The sequence below is a fragment of the Danio rerio genome, chromosome 18 (genome assembly GCF_052040795.2).
Source record: "Danio rerio strain M-AB ecotype USA chromosome 18, GRCz13ab, whole genome shotgun sequence".
NCBI classification, from domain to species: domain Eukaryota; kingdom Metazoa; phylum Chordata; class Actinopteri; order Cypriniformes; family Danionidae; genus Danio; species Danio rerio.
Genome location: NC_141038.1, coordinates 44931058 through 44954943, shown reverse-complemented (window position 1 = coordinate 44954943; position 23886 = coordinate 44931058). Strand labels below are relative to the sequence as shown.

Genomic DNA, 23886 nt, shown 5'->3' with positions numbered 1-23886 from the left:
TAACTAGGCAGGTTAGGGTAATTAGACAAGTTATTGTATAATGATTGTTTGCTCTGTAGACTATCGAAATAAATATAAAGGGGTTAATAATTTTGACCTTAAAATGACTTTTTAAAAAATTAAAAACTGCTTTTATTCTAGCCGAAATAAAACAAATAAGACTTTCTCCAGAAGACAAAATATTATCAGACATACTGTGAAAATGTCCTTGCTCTGTTAAACATCATTTGGGAAATATTAAAATAACAATAAAAAATTCAACGGGGGACTAATAATTTTGGCCTTAACTGCATATCACTTTAAACTGTCAGAAATCTTCCTAAAAGTCACTAATTTGAACTTTTCAAGGTTAAAAGTTGTTGACAGAAAGATCAAGGTCCCGTAATGCAATTCAAAAGCATAAATAAACCATGTCAAAAATAAAAACATGATTCACATAATACGAAACTCTGCTAATGTTTTTTACAGTGCACACAATTCATAGTTAAACAAAACACTAAACATTGTTCATAAAAAAGTGACCAGCCAGCCGTTGGGTAACACTGCTTCATATACTAAAAACACAGGTTTTTAGTAGCATTTGGTGCTTGGTGGTTTATGTTAAGCTTTAATTGTGACTGATAACAGCAGCTTAGCCTTGACTGTATGATATCATCTACGTCAGTAGAAAAGCACTGATGGCTGTCAAATCTTTTCTGATGGTTCCCAATAGAGAGAGAGAGAGAGAGAGAGAGAGAGAGAGAGAGAGAGAGAGACCAATGCAGATAAAATGTTCATGTTCTCCAGATCTAATTCAAAGTCTTTTTTGTCATACACTTTTCACAGAGGCAGCTCAGCCTGGAGGGTCAAAGCGACCAAACTGGTTCCTTTCTTCTCTTTCCAGCATCTTCAAGACATTATTCCTGATCTCCTTGGCAACTGCGCTTCAGCTGTGAGATTCATTTAATCCATAAATCCCTTAAAAACACAAAAATTACCAAAAATAAAAATCATAAAGTCTGAATCTTGAGCTGCCATGTTAAGAATTTATTAGCAAAGTATGAATTAAAAGTAGTCCTTCTAAATGTACTCTACACTCAAAAAAAAAAAAATGATGTTTGCTGTTTCTTCAAACTAAATATATAAAATAAGCTGAAACAACACAGTATCTTGGGTTTTTTACAGTTCTTGGTTTCGATCCACTTAAATTTGCAAAAATTAAAGTTAACTTAATTCCTTCATGTTGTCCCAAAACTAATTGACTGTGTGGAACTCAATATTTTTGACAGTGAATTGAGTATTACACTGTGAAAATTATTCTGCTATCTGCAAATTAAATATGTAGCTTACATCAGTACCGTTTTCTTTTAAGGGTGTTTCTAAGTTTAAATTAAATTGATCAATTCCAAGATAAATTAAAAATGTGAGATTAATTTAATGTGAAAACACATATTACATTAATATATGAATCTATAATAAACCAACAGGAAGCAGTTATGATAGCGCTTAGGTTATAAATGTCCCGATCCAATCGTGTAATCGGAAATCGGGTCCAATCACATGGTTTCAGACTCGATCGGAATTGGACGTTACCTCCTGATCAGGACTCGAATATATATATATACATACAGTTGAAGTCAGAATTATTAGCCCCCCTAAATTATTAGCGCCCCTGTTTATTTTTTCCCCCAATTTCTGTTCTGTTGGGAAGATTGTTTCAGCACATTTCAAAGCATAATAGTTTTTAAAAACTTATTTCTTATAACTGATTTATTTTATCTTTGCCATGATGACAGTAAATAATATTTTACTTGATATTTTTCAAGACATTTTATACAGCTTAAAGTGACATTAAAAGGCTTAACTAGGTTAATTAGGTTAACTAGGCAGGTTAGGGTAATTAGGCAAGTTATTGTATAATGATGGTTTGTTCTGTAGATTATCGGGGGGAAAAAATAGCTTAAAGGGGCTAATAATTTTGTCCCAAAAAGGGTTTTTAAAAAATTAATAACTGCTTTTATTCTAGCCGAAATAAAACAAATAAGACTTTCTCCAGGAGAAAAAATATTATCAGACATACTGTGAAAATTTCATTGCTCAGTTAAAAATCATTTGGGAAATATTAATAAAGAAAATCAAAATCAAAAGGGGGCTAATAGTTTGACTTCAACTGTATATATATATATATTCTATAGGTGGGCTTTTCTTTAAATCTAATCTAGATTAGTTTCACTATAATCTTGGAATTAATCTACAATAAGATGGCTCATTTGAATTCTGGTTCCCAAATAATGACTAAGTCTTTGAGAACGGGTTTCTTAAGCCAGATGGTGCATTAGACCAGGGGCTCATCTCCGGTTTCCAAAATGCATCACAAACTGCTTGAGAAACTGTTCTACAATAATAATTGGGGATGAAAATAAGTTATATTCAATAAGATGTACTTGTGTTTACTAACTGTTTATTCAGTTAAACATGAATTTTGAATTGTAGGCCTACATAAGCTTGAAACAGTGACATTAATCCGACTAAAGTCATAACTGAACTAAACAGAAAATAAATTAAGACATGTGGAGTATGCAGATATAGTATTATTGAAGTAAACACTGCAATCAAACTAGAACCAGGACTTATCGGCATATTTTCCGACAAGATCCACATTACACTTCCACTGCGTAAAACATGTGCTGGATAAGTTGGCGGTTCATTCCACTGTGGCGACCATAGATTAATAAAGGGACTAAGCCGAAAAGAAAATGAATGAATGAAGTTTACATTCTTTTGAACTCTTATTTTTCAGCTTTGCCCAGGTACTCCCAAATTTCCACAATATTGCACCTTTAAATTGTTAGTAAATATAGTTTAAAAATAACTATAAGCACATATTTTCTTTCCCTGCACCTATACACAGACATTAGCCCTGAAAATTAAATAATAAAAAAGTGTTGCTTCCAGAAAGCTGCATGACATTATAAAAGTTTAATAAACTGTTACGTTTATTCAGTTCTGTGTTTAAAATTGAGGTGTTTATGTGTTACTGAGCTACATAAAGTGTAATGACATGGTAAATGAAAAAACCCTCACAACAATACAGAATTTCTATGTTGGGATCTAATGTAATGGATGCAGTCAGGCGGGCTGTAATTGAGGTCAGAGCTGCGGTAGTCAAGTCAACCAGCTCTGATAAAAGCTTTTCACTCCAGCTCACTATTTCTGACTCATTTTCCAGGCAGAGCAGCACCTGGTGAATTATGTCTGTATGGGCCACACACTCATCGTGTAGGAGCAGGTGCCGGGAAAACAAAAGTGTGGGGTCAGGCTGAACTACAGGAGAAACATCCCTGCTGTGAGACCCCCAAATAAATGTGTCGTGAAAGACGTGTCGTACAGAAATCTCTGTGAATAGCATACAGTGATATAACTTTATGTGTGAACTATATCGCGGGTGCCCAAACTGTCTGTCTGACCCTGACACACGTTTCAGGACACATTATCCAGATCACATGATCTAGATTTGAGTGAACTGGAGATGGTTAATGGCTGATCAGTTACGATTTTGTATTGTTTAATGAGCTATACCAAGAATGTTGACATTATACGTGCAACATATATTAACAATACACACAAAATACTATAGGAGGGCGAAGCAGTGGCGCAGTAGGTAATGCTGTCGCCTCACAGCAAGAATGTTGCTGGGTCTCTGGTTCTAACCTCGGCTCAGTTGGCGTTTCTGTGTGGAGTTTGCATGTTCTCCCTGCGTTCACGTGGGTTTCCTCCGGGTGCTCCGGTTTCCCCCACATTCCAAAGACATGCAGTACAGGTGAATTGGGTAAGCTAAATTGTCCTTAGTGTATAAGTGTGTATGTGTGTGTGTGTGTGTGGATGTTTCCCAGAGATGGGTTGCAGCTAAAAGGGCATCCGCTGCGTAAAAACGTGCTGAATAAGTTGGCGGTTCATTCCCCTGTGGCGATCCTGGATTAATAAAGGGAAAAGCCGACAAGAAAATGAATGAATGAATGAAAATACTACAAGGAGCGACGCAGTGGTGCAGTAGGTAGTGATGTCGCCTCACAGCAAATAGGTCGCTGGTTCGAGCCTCGGCTGGGTCAGTTGGCGTTTCTGTGTGGGGTTTGCATGTTCTAACTGCGTTCGCATGGGTTTTCTCCAGGTGCTCCAGGTTCCCCCACAGTCCAAAGACATGCGGTACAGGTGAATTGGGTAAGCTAAATTGTCTGTAGTGTATGAGTGTGTCTGGATGTTTCCCAGTGATGGGTTGCAGCTGGAAGGGCATCCGCTGCGTAACACATAGGCTGGATAAGTTGACGGTTCACTATGGCAATCCCAGATTAATAAAGGGACAAAGCCAAAAAGAAAATGAAAGAATGAAAGAAAATACTACAAATACATAATCAGCATGTTGGTTAAGAGTTGGAAAATGCAGCTGGTTTATCCAGGCCGGACTCAAACCAGCAACCCTCTAGCTGTGAGGCAATTGTGCTAATCACTTAGCCACCATGCTGGGTTGCAGCAGGAAGGCTATCTATGTATATATGTAAAACATATGCGAGAGTATTTGGTGGTTCATTCCGCTGTGGCGACCCCTCCCTGCCAAAAAATCCAGCTTAAACCAGCCTAGGCTGGTTGGCTGGTTTTAGCTGGTCGACCAGGCTGGTTTTAGAGGGGTTTTGGCCACTTCCAGGCTGGTTTCCAGCCATTTCCAGCCTGGTCTTAGCTGGTTAGGTTGGGAGATGACCAGCTAAAACCAGCTTGACCAGCCTAGAAGGCTGGGAGCCCAGCCAAAACCAGCTATGTCCAGCTTAAACCAGGCTGGTCAAGCTAGTTTTAGCTGGATTTAGCTGGTCATTTTCCAGCCTGACCAGCTAAGACCAGGCTGGAAATGGCTGGAAACCAGCCTGGAAGTGGCCAAAACCCCTCTAAAACCAGCCTAGTTGACCAGCTAAAACCAGTCAACCAGCCTAGGCTGGTTTTTTTCAGCAGGGAATTCATCAAGTTAATCAGGTTTTAAATAAATAGTTTTTACTATACAAAGTTTACTATAATCTCTTCAGTCAGGTTGACTGATTTAAGTTGAAATTACTAAAAAAGTTAATTTTGATAACCCAAAAATTAAAGATTTTTTTTTATTATTATTTACAGTGTATTGAATTATTGAATTACACTTCAGTTTTTCTTCTCAGAACATACAGTTATAAAAATGTATATGTGTGTATGTCCCTGGCAGGTTTTTAAAATTTGAAGAATGATTGTACTTATTTTCGAGAGAATTATGTATGTGTGTATAGTAATCATTGTTTGAAGTGGATCAAAAAAAGTTTTCAGAATTGTCCTAAAAAAAGAATAGGTGTTGTTGATAGTAGGATAGTTTTAATCAAAAGGTTTTGATCCACTTCAAATGTGGAAATCTGTTACTACGGGGGGCAAAAATAAATTCTGAGTTTAGCCATGATTACTGTTAGTATTAGGTTAAAGTAACATGAAAATATTTGTTGTCATGACTTTTTGTCATATAGTGTTTTCTTAACTTTTCCACATGTAATTTAAATAAAAATCCAAAAATGGGCAAATTGCATCTGTGTGTTTTGTGTTCTGCTGCTTATCACACAGCGCCACATAGTGGACACAACCCTGCAGAACAACACAAAAATAAAACTACTCAAACAGAAGAATTTTTAATAATTAAAAAGAGTAAAAAAAATAAAAAAAGAGTTTTTTATTCAAGACAACAAATATTAATATGTTGCTTTAACTTATTTTATTAAGTTCATCAGGTTTCAACTATTTTTAGTCAGTTTGATTACATTCATTAATTTTCTTGTCGGCTTTGTCCCTTTATTAATCCGGGGTCGCCACAACGAAATGAACCGACAACTTATCCAGCAAGTTTTTTGCGCAGCGGATGCCCTTCCAGCCGCAACCCATCTCTGGGAAACATCCACACACACTATGGACAATTTAGCCTACCCAATTCACCTGTACTGCATGTCTTTGGACTGTGGAGGAAACCGAAGCACCCGGAGGAAACCCACGCAAAGGCATGGAGAACATCCAAACTCCTCACAGAAACGCCAACTGAGCTGAGGTTCGACCCAGCAACCTTCTTGCTGTGAGGCGACAGCACTACCTACTGCGCCACTGCCTCGCCGATCAGTTTGATTACAATATAAGTTAACTAAAACATAAATAAACAACTACAATAAATGAAACATAATAGCTATTTTTAAAAATGTTATTGTAAAAGGATGGTTACTGCACACAATTATTTGGGGCGTTTGTGCATTCTTTAGGCCTACTTTTGGCCTTTATGAAAATTTACCATGTTTTAACCAATAAAATGCTGTAAAAAATGCTGGGATCCACACAATTCCTTCACGTCTCCCCAACGCAAATCGTTTAAGTTAACTTAATAGTTTTTACAAGTGTAGGTAGATTGAACATAAGACAATCAAGAATTGTGTTGATTCAGCTCATTATAAATAGGTAGTTTGAACAAGCAGCAAAAATATTTGAGTGTAGAAAAGCCTGGTTATTGTAGTTAAATTATGATAACCACCTAAATAAATAGCTACACTCCTTATAGCTTATACTATGATTTTTGTAGCAAAAGTGTGTGCTTTACAAATGTTAATCAATTGGATTTCATTTGCATAAACAATGTTTGTTCTCTGAAGAGAAAAAGTCTCATCCTTCCAACAATGTAGACCATCTAGAAAAATCTGGTTTCCATATCTGAGAATCTCAGTAGGTCTGAGGTAGAATGTTTAGCATTTATGTGCATTTGTGGAGAGGAATATTTAAATGAGGTGAAAAGACAACATACAACGTGTTAAAGAAAACCTTTTCTCGTTTTATTTATAAATATACCATTGACTCGGTAGCACACTGACAACTTCGAACTGTCAGACTTCAAAGAATGAATACTGAACCGTTACAGTTGATAAACCATGTTTAGGAGATTTCATACAGCTTACAGTGGATCCTTATTTCCAAATGATTTTCATAATGTTAAAACAACACACTTCCACATTCATAAATACCATCAGCACCATGCAACACACAGAAACTAGAGTATAAATGGATGACTTAATTTCTGTTCTCTATGTCTGTTCTAATTCAGTGATCAATTCCATTTAAATAAAGTCATTTTTAAATATATACACACACACACACACACATATACATATATATATATATATATATATATACACACACACACACACACACACACACACACACACACACACACACACACACACACACACACACACACACACACACACACACACACACACACATATATATATCAGTAACAGAGCAAGGAAATTTTCACAGTATGTCTGATAATATTTTTTCTTTTGGAGAAAGTCTTTAATTTTTTAAAAACAATTTAAGGTCAAAATTATTAGCCACGTTAAGCTTTTTTTTAAATAGTCTACAGAACAAACCATCATTATACAATAGCTTGCCTAATTACCCTAACCTGCCTAGTTAACCTAATTAACCTAGTTAAGCCATTAAATCTCACTTTTAGCTGAAGTGTCTTGAAAAATATCTAGCCAAATATTATTTAGTGTCAACACAAAAAAAGATACAATTTGAAATGAGTTATTAGAAACGAGTGTTTAAAAATCTCTGTTAAACAAAAATTGTGGGAAATAATAAATCAATTATTTATTGAGTCCATAAATAATTCAGGGGGCTAGTAATTCTGACTTCAACTGTATGTCTGTGGTTTTCGAAGGCTGATCACTTCCTTGCTCTGTTAAACATGATTTTAGAAATATTTAAAAAAGAAAGATTCACAGGAGGGCTATTCATTTTGACTTGCAACGTATCTGGGCTTCTTACCCTTCATTTATTCATTCATTTTCCCTAGGCTTAGTCTCTGATTATAAGAGGTTGCCAGAGGGGAATGAACCGCCTCCAGAATGTGTTTCACACTACAGCCAATTTTGTTTGGTCAATTCACCTGTACCGCATGTCTTTGGACTGTAGGGGAGTACTCAGAGGAAACCCACACCAACATAGGGGTGACGCCAACATTCTCCACACAGAAATGCCAACTGGTCCAGCCACGGCTCAAACCTGCAACCTTCTTGCTGTGAGACGACAGTGCTAACCACTGAGCCACCGTATCACCCCTTTTTGAGATTTGAATGGTTTAACTTAGTTTTGGTTTAATATTAGTTTTAATAATCTTTTAATTTACATTACCAAACCAGAAAAAGAATTGAAAACTAATAAAAATGATGACAAAAGTCTATTGTATGAAAACAATTTCAGAGCATCAGAGCAGAGATTAAGGTCCTATACTGCAAAACGAAAATGTAAATAAATAAAAAATGAATAGCAAAACACAGGAAACTATTAAATAACAGATTTTACACAGAGCAGAAAATCAATGTATTCATTCTGAGTCACCATAGCGGGTATCTAATGTGAACCAAAAGACCAAACTATATTTTGTATTGACTGATTAATCTTTCTTCTAGCCGTCGGACCAGTTCTGCTAGTTCCTCCGTCTGACGGGACTTTTCCTCCAGGAGCTCAAAGCGTAAACTGGAGATGTCCTGCTTGATCTCCTTTAGTTCCCCTGAAAATCACAAAGACAACGTGTGTACAACATCAACAACATTTATGGGTTTTGCCAAGCCACTGCTTTAGGATTTATGCAATTATTTCAGTGCTGATTTGTTGGATTTAAAACACAAAGTATTATGGGTTTGGAAAGACATGAGGATGAGTGAATTATATATTTTTCATTTAAAAAATTTCATTTAATTAAACTTTTTAGTTATTGCACTGCAAACAAATGATTTTCTTACTTTTCTTAATGGGTTTTTGTTTTGTTTCTTGTCCAAATAACTGTTTTCAGAAATAATGTCAAAATTAAAGGGCACCTGTTTACCCCTTTTTTAAGATTTTTTTTTTAAATATACTTTTATGTCCCAAGAATGTCTGCAAAGCTTCAGCTGAAAACACCCATCAGATTATTTATCATACCTTTCAAAATATTGGAATTTTTAGCTCTGACCACAGATTGTAGCTGTTTTGCTTTCCTGTGCCTTTAATGCAAATGAGCTAGTTCTCCCCACCCACCATTCCTATATGCCTGTCAGAGCCACAGAGATCGCTCCCTATGGCTCTGATGTGTGTCTCCATCTCCTGCTGCATCAGATAAACAGCACAGTGACAGACATGAAGGAAGCAGATCTCACATAATGTTTTTTTGAGAAATACTACAGTAAGAACTTCCTCAATGATTATTTGATGTATTTGTTGTGGAGTTAATTCAAGCCTTTCTGCAATGATAAGTCACACACAATGTCGGTACAATGTTCATGCACACACACACACACGCACACACACACACACACACACACACACACACACACACACACACACACACACACACACACACACACACACACAATGCACGCTTAACTTTGCACTGTTTTTGCATAGCAAATGTGACAGGATACACATTAATATCCACTGCTGTATCGACATCAGTTATGTTAATGTACAAAATAACCCTGATTTAATGTCCACAAACATTGTGAGATTGTGGGATTCTTTTATAATTGTACTGACATGCGGCTATGTTGATGAAATACAATGATCTTTATTACAAACATGCACTGTTTTAAAAATGTTTTAAACCTGTAAAACTCATTCTTGAGGTGCAGATGATCACAGAGAGTTGGAACAGATCTTCCAATCCCAGTTGCTTTGCACACATCCTGTCTTGTTGATTACACATGTTACTATAAAGACATATTAATACGCGGCTGTCACCACACTCCATCACGTTGTGGTGGGCCTCAAAATATGAGGGATTTGGGCCCTATTTTAACGTCAGGACATTTTAAAAAAGAGACTTTTTGTGTTTCACCCAAATATGACTGTGGACACATACTACACACAGTTCTGTCAAAACAGCGTAAGAGAGATGATTTTCATCATAGGTGCCCTTTAAGTGAGTTTTTTTCTAAGCTTAATAATTTATATTTTTTCTAATTTTCATAAATAATATAATAATCTGCCAATGGTATAAGCAACAACAATATCGTTTTCACTTTAAAATAAGATTACTTTTCTTACCCCATTGGAAGTTTATCTTGTTTTATGTAAAAACTCACTTAGTTTTGATAAATTATTTCTAAAACATGTCAATATTTTTTGCTTGTCTAAAATTGCTTTAGATTTATTAGATATTTGCACTTGAAACAAGACAAAAACTCTAAGTAAGAATAAACTGTGTTAGTATAGAAAAGTATAAACTGTGATGTGTTCACTTCAAAAGTAAATATTAACTGAGCAAGATTTTTTAAGAGTGTTTCCTATTTGATTTTTATTTCATCTCAGTCAATGCATTGCATGGTGTTTTTTCTTATAGTTTTTGGCTTATTTTTAGTCCAAATATCAAAAAATTCCAAGAGCATTTTCTACACTGTAAAAAAAACCCTGGTGGCCCTAAATTTAAGTTGAATCAAACTGACCTTATGAGTCCATTGAACTTATGCTAAACTGACTTAAAACAGCTTGCGAAACTTATCAAATTAAGTTAAAACATGATTAACTTACAAGTTTACAATATTGGTTAAGTTACAATGACCTAAAAACATAAGCTGTCAGAAACATATAATTTTTTAGTGTAGACAAGCAGAAATTATTGTTTTGTTTCCAGAGTTTCTCCTTAAAGCAAGCAAATATTAATTTTTTTTAAAGGCAGATTCTTTTGCTTGTTTTAATGAATATATATATATATATATATATATATATATATATATATATATATATATATATATATATATATATATATATATATATATTATAAGAATAATTTTTTGCAGTGTGATCAGTGTAAACATTGTGTAACTACAGTAAAATCTACGCTGTACCTTCATTAACCTCATCTCCTTCTTTATCGGTCTGTGCTTTGATCACATATCGTTTGATTAGCCGTTTCATGATCCTCTGAGGAAACAAAAGAAGAGCACCACATTTATTTTGACATTTGTGTTGATTTAAAAGGATGTCTAATAGTTTTATTTATTAAACAAATGATTTGTCAGCTTTATCATTTGCATAATGAAAAAGAAGTGTGCTTATCTGTAATATCAACATGCAGCACACTTCAAATATTAAATGAATTCATAAAAATGTACTGGCTGATAATCTAATACAACGTTTGTAACACATAGATAATTTTTTAATAATTTTATCTGCGTTAAAAAAGTATATATATTTATAAACATACATTCAAAGTCAAAGTTATTAGCCCTCCTTTTAAATTTGATGCCAGTACATAATATTTCACTAGATATTTTTCAAGATACTAGTATTCCACTTAAAGTGCAATTTAAAGGCCTAAATAGGTTATAGGCAGGTCATTGTATAACAGCGGTTTGTTCTTTATGTATACACAGCTGAAGTCAGAATTATTAGCCCCCCTTTGAATTTTGTTTTCTTTTTTAAATATTTAACAAATTATGTTTAACAGACCAAGGAAATTTTCGCAGTATGTCTGACAATACTTTTTCTTCAAGTGAAGGTCTTATTTGTTTTATTTCAGCTGAAATAAAAGCATTTTTAAATTTTTTAAGTGCCATTTTAAGGACAAAATTATTAGCCTCTTTAAGCTATATTTTTCTGATAGTCTACAGAACAAACCATCGTTATACAATGACTTGCTTAATTACCCTAACCTGCCTAGTTAACCTAATTAACCTAGTTAAGTCTTTAAATGTCCCTTTACGCTGTATAGAAGTGTCTTGAAAACTATCTAGTCAAATATTATTTACTGTCATCATGGCAAAGATAAAATAAATCAGTTATTAGAAATGAGTTATAAAAACTATTATGTTTAAAAATGAAATTGATTGAAAATGTGTTGAAAACATCTTCTCTTCGTTAAACATATTTTATATATTGCTTAAGGGGGCTAAAAATATTGAAAATGGTAAATTATTACCATAAATACCAAAAATAGTAACTTAAAATGCAACAAAAAAAAACCTATTTTTATTCTAGCCAAAATAAAACAAATAAGACTTTCTCCAGATGAATATAATAGGAAATACATTCCTTTCTCCACTGAACATCATTTGGGAAATATTTGTTTTTTCCTTTAACTGTATGTGTATATTAAGATCTTAAAAGCACACATAAACTGTAATATATCATTTAATATCGAAGGTAAAGTTAATCAAATGTGTGTAATACCTGATAACGACTTGTGTGAGGTGAATTCTTCTCACTGGACTCTTTTTGTTTTCCAGACTGGAAGAAAAAACATATTTCAAAGTCAGAATTCAACCAAAAGCATTTGGTTTATTCAACCAATAAAAAGCTATTTAGTTACACTTTATTTTACGGTGTCCTTGATATAGTGTAACTTGATACAGTGTCAACCTCAAGCGGTTCCTTTATGAGTTTTTCATAACTAAAGAAGATATTTTGAAGAAAGCTGAAAACAAGTACTATAAAAGTCAATGGTTTCCAGCTTTCTTCAAAATATCTCATTCTGTGTTCAACACAAGAAACAAAGTAAAACTGGTTTGGAAGAAGTTAAGGGTAGGTTAATGACAGAATTTTCAGTTTTAGGTGAACGATCTCTTTAAATATACTATACTTACTATATGGTTAGGGTTATGTGTTAGCTTAAGGCTTAGTTGCATGTAGTTATTATGCATAATTACTATAGTAAGTGTACAAAACTGGTATAACAAAGACAGCTTAACAAATAAGGTGTAACCGGCTATCCTTGTTGTCTGACCACAAGAGGGCACCAAATACTAATAAAACAATATATACGTAGGACATGCACAAACAGACAATCTTTAGGTAAATCAAAAACACTCTTATACATCAGATACGTTTTGATGAATTTCGGAATTCTGAAGTATACAAACTTGATCCTGAAGGGCCAGTGTTCTCCAAACTTTAAGGCCGATCAGCTTTAACACACTTGCCTAAAGCCTCACCTCGTTGAGCTCTGTGTCCTCCTTTAGGTCCTCTTTGTGTCTGTGAAGAGGAATCAGCAGTAGGCGTTTGAGTCTCATAGCCAGGCTGATGACTGATTTAGGGCTGGGGATGAGGTTAAACGGCACAGGGAGAGTCCCTCCTTCCTCAAAGTATGAGAACCACAGCTTCGCCCTGGCAAACTTCCACTCCACATCTGCATCATCCTATTAGAAAGATATATTATATTGTTTCAGTGAAAATGCCACACTATTGTCTGTCATAATAATATCAGTTTATTTTTAAATTGTATTGCTTTTGTTTCCATTGAAATATTTCTAAGCCAGACACAGATAACTATCTGAATGTATCCATAATTAACAAAGCATTTTCTGTAAAATGCTAACCACAAATTAAACTGTAAAGGTAACCTGTAAAGGTTCTGTAAAGGTAACCACAAATTAAACAGGGGTTTTCTCCACAAACCATAGATAATTGATGGCATTTGGAGCGAATAGAACTACAAATAGTAATCAATAAATACAAAAAAAAAATGTTTGCCACAATTTTAGTTCAATAAAACCATTGTTAACCTTCATAAGGGTATGCTAGAACATTCTTTTGCCATGCTAAAGTGTGCTAGCCTTATAGCAACATATTAGAATGTTTTGGCAACAAGCTAAAACATGCTTGAGTCATGTTAATGTATGTTTGAAACAGGTGGAACGTGCTAGCAACATGCTAACATGTAAACAATCTGCAAAACATGCTAGTAACACATTAAAACACAAATGTTGCCTCGTTAGGAACATGCTAGCAACATGCTAACATGCACACAATCTGCAAAAAACATACAAGTTACACATTAAAACACAATCGTTGCCTTAACAGATTAACATTTTTAACTTTTAAACTTAAAACCTTCAAACTAAAAATTTAAAAACATGCATTTTTTGCCCAGGCTTTGCAAGACTAAATGTAGTTTTTATTGCTTTATCTTTTTTGTTTTGGTAAGTAGCTTGGGCTAAAAGTAATCTGCTAAATGTATAAATGTGTGAATGGCCCTAATAAATATGTGATCCTTATAGCATATTACATCAATTAATAAGCATTTATAAAGACAAACACAGCACAAATATATTTTAAGCAAACTTATAAATTATATTAAATAAAATAGCAACAAGCTAGAATGTTTTGGCAACAAGTTAACATGATTGCATTATGTTAATATTATGTTAGGAACATGCTGGAACATGCTAGCAATTTGCTAATAGGCTATGTAAACAATCTGCAAACAACATGCTAGTAACACATTAAAACACGAATGTTGCCTAAATTTTAGCTTTTAAACGTAAAAACCTTGCTGTAGCTCCTCTGTATTGCTAAGTAGGTTGAGCTAAAAGCATCAGCTAAAATGTGGAAATTAGCTAAATAAATTTGTGAACATTGTGGCATAATACATCAATTAAGTAACATTACAGACAAACACAGCAAAAATACATTTTAAGCATATCTAAATAACTTAATTAAAACAAGCTAAAACATGCTTGCATGATGTTAATGTATGTTAGGAACATGCTAGAAACATGCTAATATGTAAACAATCTGCAAAAAGCATGCTAGTAACACATTAAAACATGAACGTTGCCTTAACAGACTTACATTTGTAGCTTTTAAAAGTATTTTTGGTAAGTAGCTTGGGTTAAAAGCATCTGCTAAATGCATAAATGTGTGAATTACCAGCCTGATCTCATGAGGAAACGTAACGTAGAAGTTCAGTACGATTTTAAATAAGAGGCGTGGCACCCAACCCCACCGATAAACCCAGCTGTCACTAGGGATACGCAAATCACACAAAAGTGTAAAATGAGATCGTCTAATTTCATATGAACTAGCCTTATCAAAAGTTACAAATTACAGTGAGATTGTGTTGGAATTACCCAAATAAATATGTGAACATTATAGCATAATACAGCAATTAAGTAGCACTTATACAGACAAACACAGCACAAATACGTTATAAGCAAACTATGTATTGCAAATAGATTAAAATACTGAGTTTAAATGATACAACAACACATTTTAGCAACCAAAAATGATCAAGCTAGGTGTTTTTGAAAACTTTACTGAGAGACAGAGCTTCCCCAAGTGACAACTAGTCCAGCCTGTAGCTATTTCATAGAATTTCATTGAAATAAAGGTTCTAAAACAACATTTTGTTTCTCTCACTGTAACCAAACCAATATCTAAGACAGGGCTATTCAATTGGCTATTCAATTGATAACCCTGAAATCATGATTATTCTTCAGACCATATAATCGCACAACCAAAATCTATTATGTTGCATCACTAATTGTTATGCTGTTCAAAACATAACATATGAGTGTGTCTGAATGTAGAGAAGCCTACTTCAGCAATGCACTGCTTTTGTTGTGCGAAATACAACATTTTGAAGGTTTGTTGTTTTAAAATACAATATATTAACATTTTAATTTAGTAAAAGCCAGCGTGGGTGTCTTTATGAGCACAAATACAGCATATGGGCTCTTATATGTAGTTGTGTTATCACTCATATAGCAAGTCATATCTCTCCGGACCTTCGTTTGGGATGCTTTTCATGAACCGGCCCCCAAGACAAACTAATGAAATAACCCTGGTCTAGGATGACAAAAATGTGGATAACAAACTTATTTGTTGTTTTATTAAAAGTATGTATGTACTAAATAATATAACTGGAGTTTGTTATTTTTGTAAATGCCCTGATAAACAGTAAAGGGCAGCGCAGTGTGTTGACATTTTAGCAATGGTCAGATAATAAGATCCCCAGATGGCAATAAATTTCACCAAATGCACCCAAAAATAGCCTCCTGTTTCCTGTTACCTCATCAGACCTCTCTGCCGCAATTAATCTTGGGTTTTGTAGGATTAATAAGGACTTTTTTAATTTGCAGCACCAACTATATTTCTTGTCCATATTTCATTCAATGCGTGACCATTTAATTTCACTGTTGGATGCTACTGTAATACATTATGAAGGTCCAGTTTTGACAACTGTGTACACAAAAAGGCTGTAATTTATAAATCCAATGATAATCGATTTCTACTGTAACCAGAGAAGACTTTGCATTGCATTTAACAAATGTTAGAGTACAATAAAGAACCTGTAACTCATCTGAAAAGGAATACGAATGGGAAATGATGAGGTCTGGACATTTACTCCTGGCCTGCCTCTACTATACAATCCAAATGTCTGGTCGTTTTACAGATCTCATTTCAGAATGTGATTACCTCAATTTCCTGAAATGAGTTGTTGATCATAGCGATGAGCATGTTGAGTAAGACGATAACCATGGTAACGTTGTAGACTCCATAAAGAACGTAGCCAATATTCTCGATGAATTTGTGCCCGTTGTTGATGACGACAGACTTGACCTCGGAAAGTCCAAAAATAGCCCAGAATAAAGTTTTGAAGCTCTCCTCAACACTGGAGAAGAAGAAAAAACATAAAAATATTTCATTCATCAGCGCCAGTTAAAATAGCATTATAAGATCTACTGTGGTTATTAACTTGATCTAATTCCTTATTCCTTTTGGTCCCATTATACACTCACCGGCCAGTTTATTAGGTACACCTATCCAACCGCTTGTTACTGCCTAACACAATGTCTAATCAACCAATCACATGGCAGCAACTCAATGCCTTTAGGTACGTAAACATGGTCAAGATGATCTGCTGCAATTCAAACCGAGCATCAGAATAGGGAAGAAAGGTGATTTAAGGAACTTTTAACAAGGCATGGTTGTTGGTGCCAGACAGGGTGGTCTAAGTATCTCTAGGGTTTACAGAAAATGGTCAGAAAAAAAGAAAATATCCAGTGAGCGGCAGTGCTGTAGGCGCAAATGCTTGGTTGAAGCCAGAGGTCAGAGGAGCATGGCCAGACTGGTGCGTGATGACAGAAAGGCAACAGTAACTCAAATAACCACAACACAGAGGTGTGAAGAAGAGCATCTCTGAATGCATCGAACAAGTCGAACCTTCTGTGTTTCGGAATTCACTTTCGCTATTTTAAGGATGGAAAAATACGGTCTGCGCCCTGGCACATGTGCTAACATGGTTGTGCTTATTCTCTTAATGGGTTATGAGTGTGTTTTGAGTCTCATCTCCCATTCCCTTTAAAAGTCAGTTGCGTCACGCCATGCCACATTTTCTACTTACATGGTGGAAAAACTAAACACTACACTAGTGAGAAAACAGTTCAACATACTGTGCGCAAATATAAAGAACAAGCCTCTTCCACTTTCTCCACTTTCGGCCTCTTTACTTTCTCTTTACTTTACTTTTACTCTTTACTCCTTTACTTTGGTGGATGAGGAAACGGTGTTGTACGCACTCCACTGAAGACATCCATTAGCCTACATATTAAATTTAATTTGTTTAAACCCCAAAAAGACAACATTATTTGTCTCTTGTAATTTAATAAATTAAATAATGTTTCAACAGAAATACTAATAGGGCGACATGGTACAGTAGGTAGTGCTGTTGCCTCACAGCAAGAAGGTTGCTGGTTCAAGCCTCGGCTGGGTCAGTTTGCGTTTCTGTATGGAGTTTGCATGTTCTCCCCGCATACGCGTGGGTTTCCTCTAGGTGCTCCAGTTTCCCCCACAGTTCAAAGACATGTAGTACAGTTGAATTGAGTAAACTAAATTGTCAGTAGTGTATGAGTGTGAATGTGTGTGTATGGATGTTTCCCAGAGATGGGTTGCAGCTGGAAGGGTATCCGCTGCGTAAAAACATATGCTGGATAAGTTGGTGGTTCATTCCGCTGTGGTGACCCCGGGTTAATAAGGGGACTAAGCCGAAAAGAAAATGAATGAATAAATGAATGAATGAATGAATGAATAAAATACTCATATTGCATAGTTTGCTAGCAGGATATCAAATATTAGTCAAGAACTGATCACAAATCTGTAAAATCCTTTCACATTCATGTTGGACAGTCATGTCAGTGGTAAACTGGGTTAAAACATGAAGTAACTGAACCACCGAACGTGGTTTATGGTAACCAAATGTATGGCATTTACTTTACAACAAATCAATGTTGATGTCATTTTCAGGTCTTGTCAACACCAATTGTCCAATGGGTTGTGTTTGGAGCCTGATGGTTTCTGCTTAAGGCTATATTTGAGCATTTGTTTTTGACTGATTTCCATTGACATGCATTGTGTGAATAACCAAGGACCACAGGTTTTCCAGTAGGTAATCAATATTAATGAATATTCTAAAAGGTTACCTACATCTGGAGTGCCCTAAGGTTGAGTAAATTAAACAAATGTTCACCTTTGGCTGAATAGTACTTTTAAGGATACGTTCACATTAATACTTTGGTGTTTTTTGATCTTGTGGTCTGGACCAGTGCGATGCAGTGGTGCAGTAGGTAGTGCTGTTGCCTCACAGCAAGAAGGTCGCTGGGTTGATGGTTTGAACCTCAGCTCAGTTGGGGTTTTTGTGTGGAGTTTGCATGTTCTCCCAGCATTCACGTGGGTTTCCTCCAGGGGCTCTGGTTTCCCCCACAGTCCAAAGACATGTGGTTCAGGTAAATTAGGTAGGCTAAATTGTCTGTTGTGTGTGTGTGTGTGTGTGTGTGTGTGTGTGTGTTGTGCGGAATGCCATTCGCTGCGTAAAAATGTGCTGAACAAGTTGGCGGTTCATTCCTCTGTGGCGACCCCGCATTAATAAAGGGACTAAGCCGACAAGAAAATGAAAGAATGGTCTGGACCAGTAGGAACTTCTAGTTGACTCATAGCTGACCTAGTTGACTTTCTTTTTTATTGAATGTAAAGATCCTTCTAGAAAAAACTGTACAAAAGCATGCACATCCCTCTTAACTGGGTGCTCAGCTAAAAAACTGCAAAAGGTGTAAATTAAATGTTAATCAAAGGCAGCAACAGCAAGGCTCCAAAAATACAAATTTATTAAATTAAAAAGGCTGACACAAAGCGTGTAACGTTTTGAGCCACACGGCTCTCATTCCTCAAGAAAATGAGAATAAAAATACATATGGATCGTACAAATTATAATGTCAGGTTTATTGACCTTATTCTAAAATGCGGAAGTGCGCCTGTTTTCGCGATTGTTTTAGAACTTCCGATTTAGCCGCCTATGGGAGAAATGACTAGGAATAATAAATGGCAGAAAACGGTCAAACTACTCGCTCTAAAAACAAATGTTTGCATGACTATACAGACCAAGTAGAATAATATAATAAGGAAATATCAGTTTGCAACATCAAACAGCGAAACGAGCAGTCTTTAACGTCTAAAAATGAATGGAAGTGAATGAGACCGGAAGTCTTGAGTTAAAAAGATTCAAATGGCTACGTCCTCTCGTCGACGAAAAATAAGGTGAATACATTTACTGTTAACAGCAACAGTGACTTTTTCACAGTATTGAATATTTAACAATTTATTTCTTAATTTTATTTGTAATATAATGACAGGTTCTAATTTCTGTTTCTTAAAACCAAAAGTGTCTTGCAGTACTGTTTTCGTAATGAATGGAAAGCAAATTACATTTGTCTCCTCCCCTTTTTGGCTGATCTGAAAAAATGGTCTGATCCGTGACTAAAAACCACGATGTGATCTGTGAGATTTGTGATCCATTACACCACTAAAAATGCTAATAGATTTGATGTCAAAACCTTGACATCTACACTGTTGACCACCAAAATATCAACTCAAAAAGAATAATATTAGAAAAAGTTTGCTTTAATTACAAATGTGCACTGAATTTTGTATCCCTACAATGTGAACTCGTATCCATCCATGTGAACTACCTTGATGTCAAAATAACATTATTCTAACACTGGCATTAAAATAAAACATGTCAAAAATCGATTATAGGACAGTCCTGTAATCAATTTTTGATGCATTTCTTTGATGACTATGTCATAAGTCAATTTTGTTGCCAGTTTGACATCCAGGTAGTCAATTGACATCAAATCGATTTGCCTTTTTGACATGTTCTTGATGTCGTTTTAACCTCAAGGTGCCTGCTGGGCATTTTCTTATCAATAAAGCTGTACAAAATTTAAAAGAAAATCACCAACAGGTGAGATTTGATTGGCTAATCTTATCTATAAGTCCACAAATCTACTAAATTTACTAAAACCAAAAGGTTTGATTTTAAATTGCTTAATGAAATACTTGTATTTAATTAAATTCATTCCATCAGTTTTCTTCGACTTAGTCCCTTTATTCATCACAGGTTGCCATAATGGAATGAACAACCAAATTATGCAGCATATGTTTTACACAGTGGATGTCCTTCCAGCTGCAACCCAGTACTGGAAAACACCCAAACACATTCATCCACACACATGCTCTACAGCCAATTTAGTTTATTTAATTCACTTATAGCAGATGTCTTTGGACTGTGGGTTGCCTAGAGCAGTGGTTCCCAACCTTTTTCTTTGGGGCCCCCCCAATAAACATATACAAACATTGGAGCCCCCCCACCATGTAAATACACACGCACACACATATGTACTGTGTGTGTGTGTATATATACATATATATATATATATATATATATATATATATATATATATATATATATATATATATATATATATATATATATATATGTGTGTGTGTGTGTGTGTGTGTGTGTGTGTTTGTGTAATATTAATATATAGTAATATGTATAGAAAATATTAATTAATCAGTTTTAACTTGTCTTGGCCTTCAATAAAACCAAAATTTAGGTAGGCTTTGTCATACTGTCTAATCTTTTTCTTCGCCTCTGAAGAATCACTGCATTTACGTTTGTCTGCCATTTTTGTTTTGATTTTGCCTTTACGATACGTTGACAAGCAGATTGCGCGAGTGAGCAAAATTTAAATAATTATTTAAAGTTATTTATTTTAATTATTTTCACTATTATGTTGGAATTTTAATCATGTGTTTAGATTATTTTTTATTTTTTTGGGCTGCTCGATTTTGGGAAAAATCATAATCCCGATTATTTTGGTCATAATTGTAATCACGATTATTCAAAACCATTGCCAGTTAAGGTCAAAATTATTAGCACTCCTGAGATTTTTTTTTTATAAATATTTCCCAAATTATGTTTAACAGAGCAAGGAATTTTAACAGTATTTCCTATAATATTTTTTCTTCTATTTGTTTTATTTTAGCTAGAATAAAGACAGGTTTAAATATTTTGAAACCAATTTAAGGTCAATATTATTAGCCCCCTTAAGCAATATTTATTTTTGATTGTCTGCAGAATAAACTAGCGTTATAATGACTTGCCTTATTACTCTAATTAAGCCTTTGAACTGCACTTTAATCTGAATGCTTGTATTTTGAAAAATATCTAGTAAAATATTATGTGCTGTCATTATAGCAAAGACAAAAAGAAATCAGTAATTAGAAATGAGATATCAAAACTATTATGTTCAGAAATAAGTTATTAAATTTTCTTTCCATGAAACAGAAATTAGCAGGAAAAGGTTTGCTAATATTCAAGAGGGCTAATAATTCTGACTTCAACTGTATACATACAGTTATTTTCCACCCTGCAAAGGAAAGAGAAATAAATACAATAGAATAAAAATATGAAACAAACTGTGCTTTAAGCATCTTCACTGTAAGAAAAACACTTTAGCTACAGCAGTCCTTCAGTCAAGAGCAGCGAGGGTTTTCTCGTTATGTTTGTTTAATAATGATAAAAACAGGCGGCAGAAGGATTATAGCGCGCTGTATCTTTAATGGTTTCTCTTTCACGTCTTTTGATCCTCAACTCGTTTGTTCATTATACAAATGAGGGTTAATGTTAATAATCACTAAACACCGCGTTTTGACACCTATTTGACCATTAAAGCGTTCACGTTAAGATGACTTTAGATGTCTGCGCTCCTCTGCTCGTCTCAGTGTGCGAATGAGAGTGAATGTTGCATGCTTCTTACTGCGTGATCGTGCTGCACACACACATAAGCTCTTTCGCGCTTTTAAGAGCAACACGTGTACAACTGTGGCGAAATATGATGCAATAATCATTTATCTCGATTAATGCTTTTTATAATCGTTTGAAACCGAAATCTAAATCGGATTTTCGATTAATTGCAAAGCCCTTTATAATAGTGGACCATTTTTATGCCTTTTTCTACCTCAAAACTTATCCTCTCCCGCGCCCCCCCCTGTGAACTCTGGCACCCCCTTAGGGGGGCGCGGACCCCAGGTTGGGAACCACTGGCCTAGAGCACCCGGAGGAAACCCACACGAACACAGGGAGAACATGAAACTGTTGGGACTCAAACCAGTGATCTTCTTGCTGTGAGGCGACCGTGTCACTTAATTAACTTACTAGTCTGTTTCTTTGTACCCTGAACCTTTTTAAACATCAAGAGCATGAAGAGTCCAGGACTCTTACTCACTCTCTCGTCCACATGCACACGGTCATGGTGTGCTACTGTAGTCATGATAATCAAATTTGCCAAACGCCCACTTCCAGCATGTCCTTCTGCACTGCTGCCAAAGGCTCTGGGCGTTTTTGTAATTATATAACAATAAAGACATGGATGTTATATGATTACAAAGGATAAACACTCATTAAAGGAATTATTATGAATCACTGCTTACGTGGTGAAGGCGCCGTTCTGCTTCGCTCCTCGGTAGTATGAGTAGAGGTTAAACATTCCAATCATGAAGGCCACAAACACCATTATGAAGATCACCATGAATTTAAATATGTCTTTGACCGTCCTGCCAAGGGAGATCTGCAAGGGTCCAAAGCTCTCGTTGGCTGGAAGGATGTACGCGATACGAGAGAAGCTCAAAACCACTGCGATGGCGTAAAGTCCCTCTGAGATCAGCTGAGGATCTGATGGAACCCAGTGGACACGAGCTGAAATATATGAAATGAAGCTGTAAAGCATCTTTCCTACGGGCTTTCAAAAAGTCAAGCTGAAGACATTCAAGAAGAAATGTCATCGGTGAAAAAAGTGTGAGCTGCTACATTTAAGTTTACATATAGGGGTCAGGTCAAGGGAAACGTATTGATTTTTTAAAGTTTTAGCTTAATTATCATGTGTGGACATACAGTGGAACCAAATGTCGAGTCTTGCAGGACCATGGTGCGACATAAATAAACATAATCATGAATACTAAAACAACACTGGACGTAAGAGCTATTTTAAACCTATACATGACAGAGCGATAATCTATCTATACTAACTGCTAACTAAATATATATACTATAAATACTTATACTATACACATAAGACAGACAATACAAATACATTTACATAAACAGAACAATATTATGCAAGGTATTTAAGGTTAAAAAAAACAAGTAGTCCACCGTAATTTGTGGTACATTCCCATGTAAACATTGTTTTCCTTATTGAGTCCTTGCAAAATGAAGTTTAAGTAAATACACGGTGCATATCGAGAGAAAAGTGTTTCTACAGGTGGTTTGTCAATCCCACTCACCTGTGTGAAGCACTTTTCAGAAATGCAGTATCTTTTTTCTAGTGATAAGAGTAATTGTAAGACAGATTTTATTCGCATAGGTTTTATAATTCATTAGTCTTTCAACTAAGTGTATGTTTCATGAAAAATCTCAGCCTGTTTGTGTCTTTGTGATCAGAATTTTAATCGACACAAATATAAGTCCACATTTCCTAAAGGGACTTCTTTCTCATTCAGTCACTCATTTTCTTTTCGGCTTAGTCTCTTTATTAATCAGGGGTCGCCACAGCGGAATGAACCACCAACTTATCCGGCATATGTTTTACGCAGCGGATGCCCTACCAGCTGCAACCCATCACTGGGAAACACCCATACACTCATTCACACACATACATTACAGTCAATTTTTAGCATACCCAATTCACCTGTACCACATGTCTTTGGACTTGT

At 35.3% G+C, this 23886-nt stretch overlaps 1 protein-coding gene across 1 annotated transcript in view; it reads right to left on the bottom strand.

Moving 5' to 3' along the window:
• Window positions 1-6823: 6823 nt before the first annotated feature.
• Window positions 6824-23886, bottom strand: part of trpc6b (transient receptor potential cation channel, subfamily C, member 6b) — a 34053-nt gene continuing 16990 nt past the window's right edge. Inside the window, exons 7-13 of the mRNA XM_087293380.1 lie at window positions 22606-22870; window positions 16252-16447; window positions 12987-13190; window positions 12226-12282; window positions 10902-10977; window positions 7208-8590; window positions 6824-7147 (exon numbers count right to left, since the gene is read on the bottom strand). Of these exons, the coding sequence (XP_087149506.1) occupies window positions 8454-8590; window positions 10902-10977; window positions 12226-12282; window positions 12987-13190; window positions 16252-16447; window positions 22606-22870 (935 nt within the window). The 3' untranslated portion in view covers window positions 6824-7147; window positions 7208-8453. The remainder of the gene's footprint in view (window positions 7148-7207; window positions 8591-10901; window positions 10978-12225; window positions 12283-12986; window positions 13191-16251; window positions 16448-22605; window positions 22871-23886) is intronic.